The sequence below is a fragment of the Lissotriton helveticus genome, chromosome 8 (genome assembly GCF_964261635.1).
Source record: "Lissotriton helveticus chromosome 8, aLisHel1.1, whole genome shotgun sequence".
Taxonomy (NCBI): Eukaryota; Metazoa; Chordata; class Amphibia; order Caudata; family Salamandridae; genus Lissotriton; species Lissotriton helveticus.
The window spans coordinates 1,262,960,881-1,262,982,064 of record NC_136069.1 but is presented as its reverse complement, the minus strand read 5'-3'; the positions used below and the strand labels follow the sequence as shown (position 1 = coordinate 1,262,982,064).

At 43.1% G+C, this 21,184-nt stretch overlaps 1 protein-coding gene across 1 annotated transcript in view; it reads left to right on the top strand.

Annotated features, from left to right (window-relative positions):
* The window catches only part of VWA3B (von Willebrand factor A domain containing 3B), a 1,052,517-nt gene that overhangs the window by 108,583 nt on the left and 922,750 nt on the right, over positions 1–21,184 (top strand). Inside the window, exons 4-5 of the mRNA XM_078658240.1 lie at positions 3,580–3,668; positions 11,384–11,634. Coding sequence (XP_078514366.1) covers positions 3,580–3,668; positions 11,384–11,634 — 340 coding nt within the window. The remainder of the gene's footprint in view (positions 1–3,579; positions 3,669–11,383; positions 11,635–21,184) is intronic.

The following is a 21,184-nucleotide window of genomic DNA, read 5'->3' as shown; positions in this document are numbered from 1 at the left end:
CTAAGTAAATACACAGTACCTTATGAGTACCTTATAACTTTCAAGCGGTCATGTCACATATCCAGCAGTGGATGAACCAGAATCAGCTAAAGCTGAATCCTGGAAAAACTGAGCTCCTTCTACCTGGCAACAGCTCCATTTATTGGGGCCCCCAGTTCTGGCCGGCGGAGCTCGGTGCTCCACCTGTTCCTGCTGGTTATGTCAAGAGTTTCAGGATCATTCTCGACGCTGAGCTCTCTCTCAAGTCCCAGGTGGGTGCGGTAGTCTCTTCCTGCATGTACCAGCTGCGCACGATCCGGAAGGTCGCTCATCTCTTGACTCCTGAAGCCTTGATTCAAGCTTTGATCGCTTTGGTGCTCTCCCGCCTGGATTTTTCTAACTCTCTGTATCACGGTCTGCCTAAATCCCTTATTCTTAGGCTCCAGATTGTTCAGAACCAGGCGGCGAGACTTGCCTATAAAATCCCAAAATGGCAGTCGGCTAAGCCATTACTTTATAAACTGCACTGGCTGCCAGTCAACCAAAGGATAGCCTTTAAGATCGGCTGCCAGGCCTTCAAATCTCTGACTGGCCCTTCCCCTGTTTTTTTAAAATCCCTGATCACTCCCTACTGCCCGACACGCAATCTGAGATCCACTCATCTTTGACTTCTGGTTGTCCCTTCCTTTAAACTTACAAAATTTGGCGGTCGAAGATTTGCCCACTTGACCCCCAAATTCTGGAACTCTTTACCGCTCTCACTTAAAACCTCTAATTCCATTCTTCATTTTAGGAAGTCTCTCAAAACCAGGCTTTTCTCACAAATCTGCTAAACTCCCCCGCTGTAACTTCTAGTATCCAATCAGCGCCAGGAAACTTATGGTGTCAGAGCGCTCTAGAAAAACTCCTTAACATAGCATAACATAACCCTATGCAGTGGTGATTCCTCTGGAGCTCTCTCTTGTCAAACAGGCTTTTTTCCCCTTTGTCTCAGAGGGTGTTGCCCTGTGGGTGAGCCCACCTGGCTCCTTTGAATTTTGTTTGGTGCCTCTGGTAACTTATGTGGGTAATATTTTACCCTTGACCCCATCATCATAACACATTGAGTGGGTATGATCATTTTGTGTCATTAGTACCTCATCTTTTGGGTGTGTCTGGCTAGGCAAAAAACATTACTTCTGTCACCATTTTTTGCATGCAATTATCACGATCTGAATTTTTACTTTCCAGACATGGAATTTGTTTTCCACACGGGTGGCTATGCCCTGTTTATATGTGACATTTTCAGTACAATATATGTACATGTGACTTTGTAAGAGCCTCTGGTAAGAAATTCGACTCACGCAGATGAGGCACGTTGGGCTCGTGCTCTCACAGGGTGTTGGAGTACACGTCCTCTATAAAATGAGAGCTTATATTTGTTTGTAATAACTTGAGCCTTTCCTATTTTCAGATGCTCTAATTAAATTGTGGATGCCCCCGTCTTCCCCTCTTCTCTTATCTCCTTATGCATTTGTTCTGTCTTGTAGCGCCCTGAAGAAGGTCGGACCATATTTTGGTCTTTTATTTTATTTTTATTTTTTTATTAAACTTTTTATTAACAGTTCAGACAACAACAGTGATCATCACATACAGACAGTAAAGTGCTTACAATCGTACCAATATGGCTGGGCTTACATAGTATTCAGTTTTCAGACTTGTCCATATTTTGGTCTTGATCCGAAATGCGTGTTGGCACCACTACAACCTGAATGTGAACCAGAAGATCACACTACAAGTGTCATTTCCAAATAACTTGAAAAGGATAACAATGTGTTGTTTAATCTAACACTAAGTTGTCTTTCATTAAAATTAAAACTATGAAATTGTATTAAGAGATCTATGCAGTAATACACCTTGCATACAAGGGTACGATCAGTTTCCACCCACTATACTGCTTTTAATAGTTTGTATTTTGAATGAGTTTGGTTGAATGAAGTATGGCTGGCACAGGTATGAGTGGGAATATAGCATTTTAGTATGAGTGGAATGTCGAATGGTTTGTGAAAGATAATATATTTGTCGTATGCATTACGCCCTATATGTTTTTTGAAGTCAACATTTATTTTCAATCTTTAAATGATATGGCACAAAAATGTGTTTATATATGTTAAACATATGAATGTTACAAAAAAATTCATTGAATTAATAAATGAGTCCACTTTGTATGTTTTGGCTCGAGAGTACATTGTTATATTAACTTTGATGAGCTCTACCAATATTATGATGTAGAGTTGGCCGATTTAATTGTGTTTGCAGCATAACAGAGGCAAACCTATAGTAGATGTAATGCATCAAATACTTTATTCAGCGAATTTATCTACAAAGTAATACACACAAAAAAATCCTAAAATATATTAGTCTGATTACCTCATCACATTCAGTCCTTATAGGTTGTTTTATAGGTGAAAGACACATTTTCTAATGTGTCCTTTTTTTGTACCATGAGGTAGTGCTTGTTCCAGGCAAATTTTACTTTGTCCTGGTCATAGTTTGAGTAAGGAACAGCCAGACATCCTATAAAGTTCCCTTTAGACTTCAGACACTCCTCAAACAATACAGTTGATGCATTTGTACACATTATAAGGCCTCCTTAGGACTTCGTGCAAGGGCTCCAATTTACAACTTGTAAGTTGTGGCATATGGGGTATGTAGCTCAGTCTGCTCAACCAAAGAAGTGATTCCTTTTATCTCAGCAATTTGCCCATTAATGACGAGATTGAACTATTTAGAAGAGGCGGCCCTCACGATGTAAAGGTATAATGGATGGGCTTGGAGAGAAATGTATTTAGCCAGCACAACTCTGAATGAATGAATGAATGAAAATATTTCTAAAGCGCAAAGAAATGCCCGGAGGCGTCTTGTCACCAGTTGCTGTAGGAAAGTGTGAATTAGTCTCCTGTAACTGAATGATTAGTATAGGAATGCAGAGAGACCAGCTAGGTCTGTGCAAAGAGCCAGGCTTTTAAGACCTTCTTGAACCTAGACAGGGATGGGGCTGTTTTGAGACCAAGAGGCAGAAGAACTGCAGGGCGCTGCAGCCAGTCTCACCTGTGTATCACTTATGTTGGTGTTACCACATGCATCCGCTAAAGCGGGCCAAATGAGAAGTCGGGCTGCCAGTGTGCATGTGATGGTTGTTATGAGTGTGTGTGCGAGGTTGCATGATGTAAAGAAAATAGGTTTAAGGTATTGTTTACAATCTGCAGACATTATGTTTATATTTTAACACTGTTGCCATGCACTGTCACTGTTGCAATCCTAGCTGTTTTAGAATTAATATTCATAAAAGATTATGGACACTAATTTCGGCATTGTATCATGCCATTTGTAAATAATAGGCTAATGCACTCTTTAGTAAATGTTTGAGATGTAACTCTACTTACCTAGATTTACTCTTTTTTGTGACTGAACTCTTTTTAATATGCATCTAGACTCCCGAATGCTAATAGGAGGACAATGGGGAGATGCTACTCTGTTGTGTGATTAAGGGAAGCAACATACTGCTTAACTTTAGTTTGTAAATGTTCTATTACACTGTTTTTCATTCTTACCTTGTAGATTATACCTGCACTTTGGAAACTCCTCTCTCCTCTCGATATGAAAATGGCCTTTTTCGTCAACGTAGTAAAGACGACAGAGTGTACAATGTAAGTATTGGTATTCTAGTTCTAAAGTATCAAACATTGTCACCTCATTGGTCTGGCAAGCCTGAGATCTGCTTTTGTTTTCTTGATATGCCATAAATGTTAGAGGGGATATATTGATACTATTCTGTTTTCCAGGGTCATCTTAAGGATTTTGAAGGACCCTGGGCAAGAAATATTGTGCAGGCCCTGTTTGGAACAAGCTGATTTGAATTTCATTACCTATTTACTGCCAATTCAAGCCCTGTGTACTGAATAATACTGAAACACACTTTAAATGTTGAGATACAGAAATTCACATAAGTGAGCTAGAGAGAAAGTTCACTTTCCCAGGTAGCCTCTGCAAGGTGGGGGTCATAGGCAATTGCCCACTTTGCTCATGCCTGAAAACTTCTCTCCTGGGATCATAGGACTGGAATACAATCGGTGTCTTGGAAAAGAAGTGCTCAACTCTGCTTATCACTGTATATATTGCTTCTGTATAACCACTCGTGGAGGCCAATGCATTATACACAACTGGTTTTAGAGATAATATTTTATTTTATCAATGAATATTCTAAAATAATGTTAAAACAGTTTAGCATTATGAATGAATTTATCTTTATTCGGTTTTCAATTTAGCACACAAAAAAACATAAAAGCACACGTTTACAATTACATATCACAGTTATTATACAATATTTATAAAAAAAGAATTTAAAAGTTGAAATTGAAACAACGTTTAAAAGTCTAAAAATAGTTAAAAACTAAAGCCTAGCAGCATACTTTGAGATGGGGCAAAATTCATAGATATTTCCTACGTCTGATCGTACGTTTCAAGAATAGAGCAATGTGTCTCGTGAGACAGTCATTATCTAAAAACTGCAGTGCAAGATAGGCCAGGCGACATTGTCTCAAGCCCCATATTTTCAATATAGGCTTGATCTACCTCCTCCTCTGTTCCAAATAAAATTTACAGAACAGGAATACATGGATTGTTGTTTGGGGTGAAACTCCGTCACAAGGGCAATTTGGAAGGGCTTTAGACCAGTCATGAATGGTCGGAAAGCTTACCAAACAATGGAATGCATCAAATCTAAGGCGTGTAAGAACAAATCTATCAAACCCACTTAATGTGTGTGTTAAGTATGGTTGGATACCAATGATGGACCGCATCGTTTAGTTAGTTTGAACCGAAGGCCTTGATGCCTCGATGGCAAATCTATTTGCCTCCATATGGGTCATGCATTGTTTTTTAAAAACCTTTCTAGAAATGGAGCCCATTGAAGCATGATTATAATAATATTCTGGCTGGCCCAAGTCGGTCATAAAATCTTTTATATACTTTACCCACCTGATCTCTAAAACATGTTCTAATTTAAGACTATCGCTTAATACGTTCCGGTTAAATGTGGTTGTTATCGAACACCAAATCCGGTGCAATAGGAGAATTGGTTGCACCTTTATTATGTCTGTACTATATGGTAGCCCCAACTCACTATGGCAGATTTTGGTTGATGTAGAACGTGGGACTGCCAATAAATATCTTACAAATGTGTTCTCCACCCTCTGGATTTCATTTACTTCGCAGTATGCCCATATCTCAGCCCCATAAGTGGCCGTGCTAACGCATTTGGCTTGATAGGTTTGGATCAGCTCCACTGGGGGTCTCTTTCCTAACTTTTGAGAGAAATTCACTAAGGCTGTTGTTGTTCTCATAAAGAGAAGTTTCCTGGCCTTAATAGCCTGACGCCATGAGCCCTTGTGACTGATTAGAATTCCTAAATAGGGATATGTTATAGTAGTTTCCACCTTTATACTTTCTATATAGATGTTCCTCTGCTTTCTTCCACCTATCCCACAACTCATTATGAAAGTTTTAGTAATATTCATTCTCAGACCTACATTTTTCATAAACTTGTTGTAGCTGTCGAGAGCCCGTTGTAGCCCCAATGGTGTTTGGCCCATATTTACGGCGGCATCCGTGTAGAGTAGGGCAGGTATTGGGCGTTTTGACAGCTGAGGTAGGTCCCGGCACCTTTCTATCATGGCTTGCTCCAGGCCATTGGTATATAATGTAAATAAGAAAGGTGCCAGAACAGAACCCTGCCTAACCCCCCTCTCCACTTGGAACAACCCTGTACACTCTCCATTGGGCCCATACCGCACCCAAGCTCTTGCGTTTGTATAGAGCTCTCTTAGAAAGTGGATTAAAGGTGCCTCCACCCCCATTGCCACTAAGATACTCCATAGTTTTCAGTAGTGTATGCAATAGAATGTGAGGTCAACAAAGGCCAGGTATCATTTTCCCTTTCTCGCCTTCGTATATTTTCCCATAAGGATGGTTAAATTAAGGCCCTGTTCTATTGTGCCCAATCCCTCCCTAAAACCAAATTGAAGGCCTGATAAAATATTATTGTCCTCTGCCCAGGTTTGGAGCCGATTAAGGACTATGCGACCTGCCACTTTGCCATCAGAATCCAGCAGTGAGATGGGACGATAACATGCCGGATTCTGTCTATCTCCTTTTTTAAAAATCAGTACCATGATTGACTCTGACCATGATTCTATTAGACCATTCACACAGCAAGCCGCTAGCACTCGCGTTATAAACACATGTTAGAAACACTATGGAACATGCTAATTGTCGCGCATATAAACAAATCTTTCAGATTCCTGCCCATGCTCGCAACGCTTTGGTGCGACTGGAATTTGGGTTGAACAAACAGAGTTATGAGCACTGGGCCTCAACGGTGCTGTTTTATCGAGGCGTCTGCGCAGCCCCCCCGCATACAAAGAAGGCAATTAAAAAAAAAAATCATTAAAGGGATCAACCCGTGGCATGACGGCCTGCATACCGCCTGTAATGAACTGAACCTTGACATGTCCAAACTGCAGGATTTTACTCACCAGCCCGGCACCCTAAAGTCCATACTGAAAAAGCAAGTCAGGTTACTATCAAAGGCAGGGGACTTGAAGGAACTGAACTCTTCCAGCAGCAATATTGAGATACTTGCAAGTTCCTATGAAGCCCATTTACAACAACCATACCTTAATACGGCATTAAATAAGGCGATTTTAAAACAAATCTTTATGGTGAGACTCATGGCCTTGCCGATCAAAGACATTAATAGGCGCTGGAAAACCTTGGAAGTAATAACAACCTGCAGACTTTGCCACCAATATGAAGAATCCTTGGCTCATCTGGTTTGCACATGCCCTTGTTTGTTGCATGCACGACACACTTTATTAAAGCCCTTGTTTTTAAAACATGGGGCACGAACCTGTACTGAGGCCATGAAACTGCTTTTTAATCTGGAGATTCCAATGGAATTGGCAAGGTTTGCTAGATTTGCATATAAAGCCAACGAACTTTTAGGTAAAAAAAAGCACAATGCACCTTTGTAATTGAAATTATTAGGCCTGAAGAACGTATGCTTTATAGAGGATTGTACAACTCTCACCTCGTTGAAATGAAAACTCCTATGTATATTTAGCATTTAGCCTATTTATGCCACTTTCGGACCTCTGTATTTTATAATGATTTCGAAACTCTTAATTTAAAATTTGGTTCGAGTATCTCAAAGAAACATCTGAATGTATACATGCCTCTTTGACCCTAAACCCTCCCCTGTAAGACTGGCAAAGCCTGCATATAAGGGGGCGGAATCCACAGGACTGAATTGATTTATTTTCTACACCTGTACTTCACTGATTTTATCTGTTTTTTAATTGCGCCGTTCGGAAAAAATGATATTTGATAGTTTTAGTAAGATATAACATATCACAACTTCCTCGGTACGAACTAATTGAAATGAAGTACGTGAGATTTTCTTTGAAACTTTGTAACAATTTTTATTATTTGACAAAATAAACATTGAAACACAAACACTCGCGTTAGTGATGGACCCATAGCTCTATATTATGTTTTAAAATGTCAATAGGTACTCCGTCTGGCCCCGGAGCCTTTCCCCCCAGTTTTGCATTATAACATCCCAACATAATCAAAGCCAGCATCATACTAAGGGTATACCTGCCTCCTAGAATGTTAGTTTTCCCTTCCTGCCTCTGCCCAACTCAGTGTTTTAATGGAACTGTAGTTATGAGCTTTGGAGACTGAATTGATTATTAAAATATTCCCCCAAGGCATAAGAAAAGAAAAGTTATAATCTGAATTATGTTCTCACAGTTTGAAGGCGAAAGCTCACCAGCCATGACATCAACTACCCACACAGATTTTTCTAGGTAGTGTCAATGAATGATCTCTCCTCCATTTGAGTCTTGAAGGCAGGAATGTCTTTAGGTATAGCTTTATTTGCATCACTGTTGCTGATGCTGGTGAAAACAGCACAACCAATGGTGTACAGCTAGAGTTACAAGGAAATGTATGGGGTAAATATTCAACCCACAGTTAGTCCAACTATGGAAGTTCTTTATGTCACCTGTTGTGACAGACTTGCAACCTCTTTAACAAAATATAAAGGGAGGTAGAGGGATGAAGAAGCTAAGGCTCTCCCTCCAAAAATCAATAAATCACAAATGATCTCTGAGGACAGAGACCAGGAGCCTAGCAGTTGTCTATATTCCTATTCACAAATACTCCGAATAGGACCAGAGGGAGAAGCATAGGTGAAACTGAGTGAGGTATCCAACCAGCAAATTTTGCCGGGATACTGAACCCCTCCGAGTCCATGGGGCACAGTTAGGCCTGATCACATGAACTACGTGATTAATTTTGGTTACGTAGGTACCGGATGCATGCCTTATTATTTTGCAGCATTTATTAATAGTTTTCCATTTATTAGTTTATTGGCCTTTTGTTAGGAGTGGCGAACACAGGGATGGTCCCTGTGTAGTCCTGAGGAAGTGCTTGGGGGATGCACGAAACATGTTGACAGACAGAAGCTGTTAGGTACACCTAAACTCATTGTCATTTAGGCATCCTACCATCTCTACCCCGGTTTTAATTCTACCACCTAGGAGTAAGAATAAAGTATTTAAAACTCATGAGGCAGGTACTTTTAACCATTCACATACACCCCACTCCATCACATCACAACTCTCGCACCACACATAGTCTTTTGTTAGTGCTCCTAAGTAATTCGCAAGTCGCAGCATGCCCCAGCCCGTAGAGGACTGGGATGGCCTCTATGATGAAGCATGTCACCGTGGGGCGACCCTGGTGAGTGAGGGGACACCAAGAAAAAGAGCAATTCTCATTTTCTGTCACTATAGACACTATTCCAACCCCAGTGAGTGTTGTGAATAGGAATATAGACAACTGCTAGACTTGCAACCTCTACATGATTAGATTATGAGAAACTGTGTGTTGAAGGTGACCGATTCAGGTCCAGAATGTTTAGATTGATGGATGTCTAAGAAAGTCTGTGAAGATTTCTAGGAAAGAATTTTCACAACTTGTGGTCTGAGGACCATTTAGCAAGGGCTGTAGTTATGTGATGAGCAACATATGACTACTAGGTTAGTGTTACAGACACCTATGATAGAACAATTAATTTAATAGCAATGACACTTTGAAAAATAACATGCATGCTGCACAGTAATTCAGTTATTTCCTTTACTGCATTTAACAGAATCCCTCAAAGATCAAAGTACTTCACCAACATTTTTAATTGTCTATAAGCATGGAGTAATTTAATACACTTGTAGGGATGCAGATTAAGAACACTGACCTAGATCATATATTACTTATTTAATAAGTACTTATCAATACTCCTCATACCTGAAGTACAAATGCTACACACCATGATTGTTACAATATTCATCCATTTTAATATAAATTATTAAATAAAAGCATTCCTATAAAAAGCCATTTTCCTAACAAAGTTAAACAGTGGCTTCTCAGAGAACTAAACATTGCTAGGTTTTTCCATCACCCACCGTAAAATCATTGTGTTTTGCAAGAATGCTACATCCTCCCTCACCCAAGATCTTAATAGTCTAGCTCTTTTTATGAGAGGAGTGTTTTATAGCAAGCTATGGGCATGGGAAGAACCAGGTCTTTTAATCGTTTTCACAATTCATATTTGTTGTCAATTATTCTGCTTCTGGCTGGTAGTGAAATCCATATTTTAGCAAAGCTTTTTAAAAAAACGACTGGTCAAGGGCAAAGGCCAATCTAGAGTGAATTCATCTAATTTGATTGAAGGTAAAGAGTTTATGCTATAGTAAAAGTGGGTCAGTGCTGTGGATGTCTTGATGTGCGACGCACATTGCTTTATTGGTACTATCTCTAGCCACCAGTGGCCAGTGTAATGATTGAGAGACTGAAGAAGTCCAAGTATAAATTTGTAGACTTAGGAACTGTGTCACAGATGCATTCTGGAGTTGCTGAAATTTGCAGGTTATGTAAAGATGAATATGTAGTTGGAATGGTTTAGTCTGTATTAATTGCATTGTCTAGACTGCGGGTATAATTCCCCTGCTGTGCTGAGCGTTCCACGGAAACGGGTCTGGTCATGGCGAGCTCAGCTCGTCATGAGCACACGAGCACACGAGCACTGTGCCTCATGACGAGCTGAGCTTGTCATGAGCACCGGGGCGCTGTGCCCGCCACCCCGCACCCCAGCACAGCAGGGGAATTACCCCCGCACGGAAGGGGTTAGAGAAGGCATTGAGTTGATTTGGTAGCCTATGGATTTTTTGTCAAGATATTTTTTTCAGGTCTTTTAGATTCAGGATGAATTTCTTTGCTAGAGAATTGCATAGTTGTTGTGGGTGCATGACCTCAGAAGTAGTGCTTTCTGTGTTATGAAATTCCATAATTATCTTGCCAAGCTCTTGATGGGCAGGTCATTTCTTGGGTACACTTGGAGTAATGAAGTATTTTTTTTTGTAGCTGTATAAATTCTGGAATCATAGTTGGAGTATCAGTTTGTCATTGGGGTTATATATTTCTTCTGATGCCTTTCCAGTACTGTTTTATTTGTTCATAGAGATTTTATTTTAGGAGTTGTGAGAAATGTTGTTTTTTTAGAAAATGTGCTACTTAATGTATGTTTTACATGTAGTCAGATGTGCACTCCGCTTTGCTATACAAACGTCACCTGTCAAAGTAAGGGCATTACACTGCTTTCCGTGTTTATGGTATACAGTCTAATGTAATTTTTTCTATCCGTCTCTACCAAGTACAACCTGGCAGAGAGGGACAGAAAATAAATGATGACCCCCGCGCTCTGAGAGAAAACCCGCAGGGAGCGGGGGTAATTTGTTTTTAGTTTTTTTAGAAACAAACTTCCGCTTTGGGAATTTGTTTCCAAAAAAACAAAAAAAGTCAAAAGTTTGGTTAATGGCTGGCAGAATGATCTGTGGCCATCTACCAAATGTTTTGTACCATAAAGGGAACCACTGTGACAGTGGTTCCCTTCAATGTACAGAGATGAGCACTGGGCTAGAGGTCATATCTAAATTTTGCAGATTGAGTACTGTCGGGATGGTGGAGGTAATGTCGTCCGCCATCCTGAAGGACTCTACTCCATCCTTCAATAGCTAGCTCAGGCCCTATATCTTCCCTGACTTGTAAAATAGATGGTGAACTATTCAACCCCAAATGATCTTTTCAGTCACTAGTGTCTTCACGTCTAGTTTGACATACCATCAGTATTATAGTTTGTACTGTTGAATGCTTTTGTGATTGCCTCTAAAGTTCTGCAGAAGTCTCGCTCTGTAATGTCTGCATTCACCAACTTGTATTTCTTCTTTTATGTTACCGTTCCAAGATAACAGCCAGAAACGAGACCCTGCTGCAGAAGGCAGAGTCATTGACTCAAGCGGCTGAGCTGTACCGACAGAGAATGGACTGGCTTACAAGTGGGAGCCGCCAGCTCTTCGGCGTGATCCAGGAGCACTCCATCACCATTGTCGTTGATTTTGGAAGCTTGTCTAAAAGGCAATTTGATATGTGCCGTGATGCACTGTGCCTCATTCTAAGGGAGCAAGTGTCCCGCATTTCCCGTTTTAACCTGATTCGGTAAGCCTACTGCACTTACTGGCCCTTGCTCGCAGCATGTTGTCTTAGTAGTTCTTCCTTACCTCAGATGACTGCACAAACCATGTAACAATATTTATTTGATTCATTATAAATGTCAGAATAGTTTCTTCAGTACTAACAGGCATATATATAGTTTGTTTTGATGATGTAGTATTTTGCCCAATACATGCTACTTACTTGTGAAATGACCTCACTCCACATACAAATAACCATGCTGAAACGTATAATCCCATACCAATAACGCAACATTCTAAGTATATGGCATTGCAACTTTGTGGCACCTGCAGATCCAGGAGTGGCTGAAATGCACCCTCATGACATAGGGCCAGTAGACAGCTGTGATGTCATAAAGTAAGCTTGGCGGAATATGGTAGCAAATAAACAAAAGCAATACATTGGAAAGAAAGCATGTATGAGGTTACCCTGTTTTAACTGCAGATCTAAAAACCACAGTTGATTTGTTTTCTCTTAAATACACATGTGCATTGTGAACTGAGCGGAAGCAATACCTCCTGGAGGCTCAACTTGAATTTGTCTATATCTGGTTAAACACTTTTTTTCTTTGCCTTGATTATCTTCCCCTTGTTCCATTTTCATTTTTCTTCCATCGTATTTACTTTTGAAGAAAAAGAGCAGAAACGTTTTTTCTCAATGCTGACAATACAAATATTGAAAAATCTCTTCTACTAATACAGCAAGGATTTAATAATAATGTCTTTGTGCTTAGAATAAGTCTGACTGCTTAAAAGACAGCTATTTAAAATGCAATTGGTCTTGAGCACTACATGATGCATAACTTAAAGGCGTGCATTACATCAGCATTTAGAAGCAAGACGTTCTACTGGAAAAGCCATTTACCTCTACGTCTAACATGTATTCCTGAAAGTCCCAATTGATGACTGGAGTTATTCCCAGAAGGTGACCTTCCAGTAATACGTTAATGTGCAGTCTTACCTCATGACATGTAATATTGGCCATGAGTTAATTCCACTCAACTAGGGTAATGAGGGTGTTCCAGAGTAGGATTTTCCTGGAAAGTTTAGGAACACCCACTAACTGTTAGATTTCTCTCCAGCCCATTCTAGGTCTCAAATTGATTAAATATCTACTGCATTAACACCTTAGTGTTCATGTAGAAAACATTTCGCCATAGCAAAAAAATAAAATAAAATGTCTGTAACATTGCACAGGAAGTGCTTAATTTGAGCTGGAGGTTGCAGGTAGTCCCCACTAGCACTCATTTTTGAAGACTGGAACTTTTTTTTCCTCACTAGACTTTGACCCTGAGCAAGAGAGGGAAAACTCCACATTGGGTAAAAAAAGAGAAGGCAAAAAATCGACAAGCTAGGACAGAGGCAGAAACATGAACCAGTAAGAGTGAAATAAAGGAGCAGGGAATGTCTAGTGGTGGATTAAAGGGGCATAAAGCGGAATCGTGACTATGCAGCTTTGGTAGTTGACACGCTGACATTCAGTAGTGTTGACCATGGTCTTCTCTGCCAAAACTTTGGACCCCTGCATTTATTCTTTTACAAATAAAGCACCGCACAAAGGTGCCAGCATCTCGCCAAAGAGAAGAAAATGAACCCACTAAATGTTACCAGCATTTTGACTGGAATATTGTGACTGGCATTGGTTTCTAGGCATAAAACCTGAAAACCCTTTGTAAATACCAGAAAGTTGTAAAATGGTACCTATGTGAGGTGTCATTCCTCTAGGTGCAGATTTGGATAAATAAACGACTACGGGGTATGCCAATGTAATGGAATGGGTGGACTTTACATAAATTCCATTATAAAAGCATGTTTCGGTGATGGAACTCCCCTTCCTTCTGTAGACTGGACAGATGAGTAGGAGAGGCCAACCCTGTCTTGAGAGAGGTTGGTAGGTTCCCTCTACTCTAGGTAGAGTTTATATGCAAAGCAGGTGGAAAGGCTGGCTTGAAAGGCAAAAACAAAAGTGAATTTCTGAAGAGTTATGCATCATTACAGCAGTAGGGCAGAAAAACAAAGGTCGGAATCAGAGCACACATATGATAGTACACGCGGGATCACTAGCTCAAGTTTACCATACTTACCTGGGCCTATAACACATTCACACCTTTGAACTAGTAATCCTGCTTAAGACTAAATTTCTTTTATTCGCCTATCAGTAAATTGAGGTCTTTTCAGAATCTATACCTGTAAACCATGACTTACCAATCCTTGTCACTTTGGCTATAAGTCCTGTGGATCGTAAAGGGAGTTAGCATAAAAGAGGCATTTACTTATAACATTTATCCTATCCTGGAATAACCACAGACTCGGGAGAAAGTTCTAAAGGTTTATCTATGCAAGGTTTAAGTGAGTCTTCAACCAAATTACAGAAATGATGAATTTCATGAGCAAGAATATAATTAATAAAAGGTAAAGTTTGCAAGAAATCACAGTAACACCTTTAGACATTGGTACCTGGAAAGGGTGAGAAAGGGACATAGCACAAAGACATCCCACACAGATTATATTTACCTAGAATGATGCAATGACCAATCCTGGTCACGGGCTGGGGCAATATCAGGACCAGGCACCCGAAAAAATCAGGCGCCCACGGGACAGGACAGGTGCAGTTCAGGACAGGTGACCTCCACTAAAGTGCAACGCCAGCGTCACACCCCTCTCTCTCTGGATAAGTCAATTTAGTACCCCGATTGGGTAATCGATAACTTCGAATTTTCTGACAGAGTGCTCCGCCAGCACCACTGTTCTCGATCTCCTATAGCAGTCGTTGGGTCAGTGACAGGTCAGCTATTCGGACAAGTCGGACAATTTCTCTATCTAAGCCTACCTTACTTATACCATTTCGAGGGCAATGTACCACCCCTAAATGTTGCAAATCTATGTGTTCCCCTTCGATGATTGGTTGGAAAGAAGAGGAGAGGTCATCACACCATACTAAGATGAGATCATTTCAATGTGATTCATAGTGATTGAATCCCCTCCCACAATTTACCTTCCCATGACTTTATTCCGCACAACAATATTGTCATACAAATTATATACATTGTATTTATTTGAGTCTTCTTGCTTCCTCTTTAGAGGTCAATAGAGCAGGTTCCCAGGAACATCGTGGGTAAGAAGAGTCTTGGCGCTTATTCAATGCCAGTGGTTCAGCAATTTCGGAGACATAGTGCGCTTGCGCGGAACTTTCAAAGATGGGGACTCTCAGAACTTTCAGGGTCAAGTATGAGCTAGCAGCAAAATCAAAGAAAGACACATTAGAATACAAAAATAAATGATGGCACTGTATACCCCCTATCTCTATTCTAACCCCATTACATTATTATAACTTGTGCATTAATGGTTAGGCAGAACGAACACGTTTTAGTACAAGCAGCTACATAGCTTTAGCATGTGAAATTTGAAAGCAGCCATTTTGGCACTAATGCGCAGAAGCAAAGATTTCCCACCAAAGCAGAGGTACGTCATGTCACGTAGATGTGACTGATGCATGTGCAGAAGGTTTCCCACGTTCCAGGAGGCCATATTAAGACACTCGGGTTACGGTTAGTAAAAGCACATAGGTAAGCTTCCCCTAAATACTAGAAATGTCGTGTTTGTGTGAATATTAGTAAACAAAACATGTTGGTTAATATATTACAGGTTATTTAGAGAGGGCTGAGTGCAAGCAAGTTTCGGGATATGTGAAACCTTGCTCCATCACATATTTTGAAGATGTTAGGAATGACATTGACCTCATAAGTAGATTGCATACAGAACCGGAATTCTATGACAATTGTAAGTGCTGGGTCGCTGTACAGAGCAGTTCAGAAAACAGCTCCCTGAAGACCAGTGTACAAGGATCTGAAGTTTGATACTGCACAAATAGCAAATACAAGTGTCCACCAGATGGACTAAGTTCTTAAACACATTGAATGGCAAGCTTTACTACACACACTGTGCAACTACATGGTGTTCAAAAAAATATTAACTGACTGCAATTTGCAAAAATGTTGAGTATTCCGTAAGAGCAACAGCCAGCATCGTTTCAACTTCCAAGAGGTAAATCAAAAATTACACTACTAAGACTAAAGTTTTTCACTCAAACTAAATGGAACAACTGCATGCTGTAAGTTTGACCAACACCAAGGGGCATATTTACAAGAGCTTATTGCCACCAGAACATCACTTTTTGTGAAGTTCTGGTGGCAATAACCCTCGCCCTATTTAATAGGCAGAGATAAGCCACTTAACGTGGCTTAACGACACCTTGTGAATAAGGCCCCCTTTCGCGCATCAGTTAGCGTGTAAGGGGCAGGCAATGGGTGTTCAGGTGGGCGTTGCTTTTTTACGCTACCCCCTATTTATAAGGGTGGGGTAAATAGGAGGCGGCGCCAAAAGCAACCTTAACCTGACAAAACAAGGAGAAATTATTAATTTCTCCTTGTTTTTGCTGTTTCTATGTGTGCTACATTCTGCAGCACACATAGAAACAGCACATTGCCACTAGTGGTTGTTCATATGCAGGAAGATGTCCTTTTCTGCACATAAACAATCATTAAAAAATGATGAGTGCAGCACACATAGAAGTTACAGATCACTATTACTGATAGTTTATGTGCAGGAAGGGATACCTTCCTACACATCAACAATCATTCCCCGCAATGCAGACACCCTTGCACTATGGTAAAAGGGTGCCTGAGTTGGCACTAGGCAGCTAAATTTAGAGCCAGCACTGTTGTGTCGCTGAGGCCGGGAACACAGCCTTACACTTGTGGCTGGGGAGGCAAGGCTCATTAATCAAATGAGGACGCAGAGCCGATGTGTAGTTCTAACTACTCCTGGGTTCACATGCCAACTGACGTCACGTCCGCGGAAGCCTCTTTATTAACCAAGGGTCACCTGACCTGGGAGCGTACCATCTGGCATGTGAGGAGTAGGGAGCACTGCTCACACGCCCCTCTTAATAACTCTGCTGGTCGCATCCATTCCGTCAAGGCTGCGGTATTACATTCTATCCCAAAAATAAACAAACATGCACTCTTCACTGCACTACCATTCCTCAGAATAAACACATGATATAAATCGGAACAGTCTTACGTGAGGTAGTCCTTCAGCTATCGAGTCAGCTCCGGATTCTGTCGGAGGCGATACTGGGAGCTGCCGCGCCCACTCAGTTCTCCTCCAGTGGCGTTGACCCGAGAAGTTCCCATCAGCTCCGGAGTGCTCCTTGATGGATCAGGGCCTCGATCCTCAATAGAATCTCCATCCAGTACAAGTCCATCACCAGGGGCAGGACTTTGGATGCTGCTGGGCCCAGGTTCCTCTTCATTTTCAGACTCCAGCCTTCCTCCAGCTCCAGCCCGCGTCGGGCCCAGATCCCTCGTAGTTTCCAGCAATGGGTTAAAGGTCTTGACATGGGAAATGTTCTGGGTCACTGTCTCACCACCCCTCCTGGCCGTGACTCGAGTGCCCTTCAAGTGGACAATCACCCAGGGATTCTTCTCATATGGTAGATGAAACATGTTGCTTGTCAGACGGTTCCTTAGCAGAACTGTGTCACCTACTTTCAGTCGGCCGGCTGAGCTCTCCGATGTCTGCTGACTTGGGCATTGGCACGCTGCCGGTGAGCATCAACCTACTCATCATTCGGACCTTGCAGACGCCACCTGGGGTGGTGTGGTATTGAATCAGTGACTACCCAGCCCATAGACAGATGCCCTGGGACAACCCCCTGGTGGAGTGAACTATTTGTCTGTTGCTTCTTAGAAACGTCAAAATGGCAAGCTCCACTGGCTGGTGGCATTCATGATCTATTCGTATCACCTTGTTCAGAGTCCGCATAAATCTTTCCACTTCCCCGTTGGCTTGCGGCCAACGAGGGGTGAGTCTCCGGTACTTGATACCTAGGGCTGTCAGATAGGTGGCCATTTCCTGACCCTGGACCGGGGGTCCGTCGTCTGTTATCAATTCTTGAAAGATGCCATTAGTCGTCGCCACCTTTTCTATCTTTGGTATGACATCAGTTGCACTCAGTGACGTGATTATCCCCACCCCTGGATATTTTGAATAGTCATCAATGGCCACAAACATGTGTCTCCCGTCTGGGAGACTCCCAAAATCGAGACTTACACACATCCAGGGCCACCGGGGCCTGGGCTCAGTTATTATCGGAGCGGGGTGAGGAGCTTTCCCTGTCGCTTGACACCACTGGCATGATCGGACCACAGCTTCCACCTGTTCGTCTATTAAGGGAAACCACACCTTGGTCCGCAACCTTGATTTAAGTTTTCACCAATCCTTAGTGGCCAATGTGGGCGAGTTGGACCACACGTGCTGTCAAAGATGACGGGATGACCAGACAATGGCCTCGTATGCGACACACTGTAGGGTCTTCAGTCGGTTCCTCCCGGACATGATATAGGCTTTCCATGATAAGTCGGGTCTCAGGGGTCAGTATCTTCCACTCCTCTCATGCCCGATGCCAGTTTCCTTGATCAAGGGCTCGCTTGACTCTCTGCAGGCATTCATTCTTGTTTATTTCCTCCCTCAGAATTTCCATTGAGAGCGGAAAGGGACACAATCTCGCTCTGATGCAGTGGACGTATTCTTCGGTGTCTGCCGCGTCTTCTCCCTCCTGGGCTGTTGCAGCCCGTGGATGGCGAGACGTATAGTCCGCCGGGTTCCGAGATCCGGGTTGGTATTCCTCCCGACAATTGTAATATTGCAGTTGCAACATCCATTTTTCTATTCTGGGGGGCGGTTTGGATGACGTTCCTGAGAATAGGGCCAGAAGAGGCTTGTGATCGGTCGTTACAACGAAAGGGTTGCCATACACATAGAGATGGAAGTGGTGGTACCCCCCATGGATCATGATAGTCTCCTTTTCTATCTGAGAGAACAACTGCTCCATATCAGTCAGAGAGCGGATGGCGAAGGCCACCGGAGCACTGTCCTCCTCAGCGTGATTCCGTTGCATCAACACAGCCCCTAAGCCCTGTGGGCCAGCGTCCACAGCAACCATAGTCAATTTCCGAGAATCGAAGAAGGCTAACGTTGTGGTAGCTGATAAGGCCGCTTTGGTGCCTTGGAATGCCTTGACATGTTCCTCATTCCAGGTCCACGGGTTGGAGTCTTTCGTAAGTTTCCTGAGTGGTTGAGTAAGGGTCATGAGGTCCTGCATGAACCAACCACAATAATTTACCATGCCGTGAAAGCTTCGGACTTCCGTTACATTAGTGGAAGGTGGTGCATTCTTGATGTCTCTGACATTGTCCGGATTCACCCCTGCTGCAGAAAAAATGCAGCCGAAGAACTGGAGCTGCATCTTGAGAAACCAGTATTTCTCCCTGTGTAGCGTGAGTCCCGCTTCTCTGATCCGTTGTAGTACTTGGGTCAACCGTGTGTTGTGCTCAGCAATGGTCTTAGCATGGATCATGATGTCATCGCTGACATTTATTACTCCTGGGATGTCCATTATTAGTTCCTGAATGACATTTTGAAAAACCTCTGCCACGCTGGATATTCCAAAACTCAACCTGGTGTACCTTCGGAGGCCCACATGAGTGGAGAATGTTGTTATATATCGAGATGCTTGGTCCAGCACTAGCTGATGGTACCCCGACCGGAGGTCAAGCTTCGAAAACCAACACACTCCGGCCATTTCTCTGATCAAGTCATCAATTGTGTGTGTGATGTGTCATTCCCGTGTAATGGCTGCATTTGGTAGCCTCATGTCCACACATATTCTTACGGCGCCAGGTTGTTTAGGCTTCCGGGTGACGACAATTGGAGATACCCACGGAGTGGGTCCGGTCACCTTCTCAATTATGCCATCTTCCTCCAGTTTGGTCAGCTCTTTTTCTACCAGTGGGCACAGATGGAAGGCCACTCTCCGATGGCGCAGGGCTACTGGTCGTACCGTAGGGTCTATGTGGAGGTGGATTTGTTTGCCCTTGAATTTTCCAATCCCTTCGAACACTGTTGTAAACTCCGCTAAGATGTGCTGGACAGATTCCTGATGTATTCCGAAGGTCACAACGCCCAAATCCTCAACTGCTCTGCACCCCAGTAGCATGCCCTGTCCATCCTCCATCACATAAACCAGGGACGTGGTGAAGCGTGTCCCAAGGGTGATGGTCATCTTGAATTTTCCTTTCATCTTCAATGGCCTGTCCTGTCCATATGCGAAAACGGTGATCGTCGTGGGGTGTAATGAGGGAGCTGGGTTCATGGGGCTGTACACGGCTGCCAACATGATGTTTATGGTGGCACCTGTGTCCACGACGGCAGTGATGTCCTGCTGGTCCACCTTGATGTTGCACTGGGGAAGCCGTCGTGAATTTCGAGTCGCCGTTCTGATCATGTGAACCGTGTGTACCATGTGTTCCTCTCCCTCATCATCATCCATGTCACTTGTCTTCCCCATCCATAGTGGCATATCTTCTCAAAGTGATTGAATCTCCCACAGCCAGCACATTGTTTGCCCTTCGCTGGGCAGTCCGCCGCACCATAGGGTCCTCCGCCACAATAACCACAATTGCGAGTGTTCCTGGGTGGAGTATTCATCTGTTCTTTCTTGCTGTATCTGGCTGCTGGCCTAGTCGCCACCATATTAACCAGTTACACTTTTACGGGCGTTTGCAACACCTCCTCTATGTGGGCTGCCCTGGCTTTGGACAACTCCTTGGTGCGCCCAACTGTCAGTGACTTCCCAGACTCCTCGAGGATCCGTTCTATAAGCTTCACCGATGCACAGCCCTCAATCATTTGCCCTCTAATTTCCTCCATTTTGTGCTTGCAAGTTTCTTCAGTCGAGCATAGAAGGTGTCTAGGGACTCCTCGGGTAATTGACGTGCCTGGCGAAAAATCAAGCGCTCATAGTCTTGGTTCGCCATCGGTTCGAAGTATGCTGTGAGATTATTGATGAGGGTGTGGTGTGTTTTGGGAGTGGCCTCTGCAAGGGCCTTGGTGATTCTATGAATGTCCTTCCCTCACAAATGGAGAAGCAAGGCCCTCTTCTTGTCCTTGTTAAGTTTCGTGGCCTCAAAATATTTTAGCAGGCGTTCCACCCACTCTTTCCATTTGGGTGCTTGTACTGTTGGGGGCCTCTCCACCACAAATGGCTCAATTGGTGGAATCGACAACATTATGTGTGCTGGACCCACGATGTGCAGGAGCACACTCTGGACGTGTCACCAAGCTCTGCCCGGAAGCTGATCTGCCACACTAGCCGGACCGGGACCTCTGTAGATTGCTGCCAGTCCCAGGAAAGATGTATGCCCTCGGCCGTGCTGGCCGCTGTGAGGCTGGGGCTGCACTGGAAGGAGTGAGGCCTGACACAGGAGCACGTGTCTGCAGGCCCAATGCTGAGCAGCGGGGTGCCAGGACAGAGACTGGATATCCCTCACCTCGGCCATGGGACGCAGGGTCTTCCCTCAGACCGCTGCCACCTCCGGTCCGGAGAACATCGGGACGGCCGTACCACTGACGGGGCGTGGTCCGAGGCGTGCCTCTGTGGCACGAGCACGGCGGAGCTTGGAACTCCCAAAAGC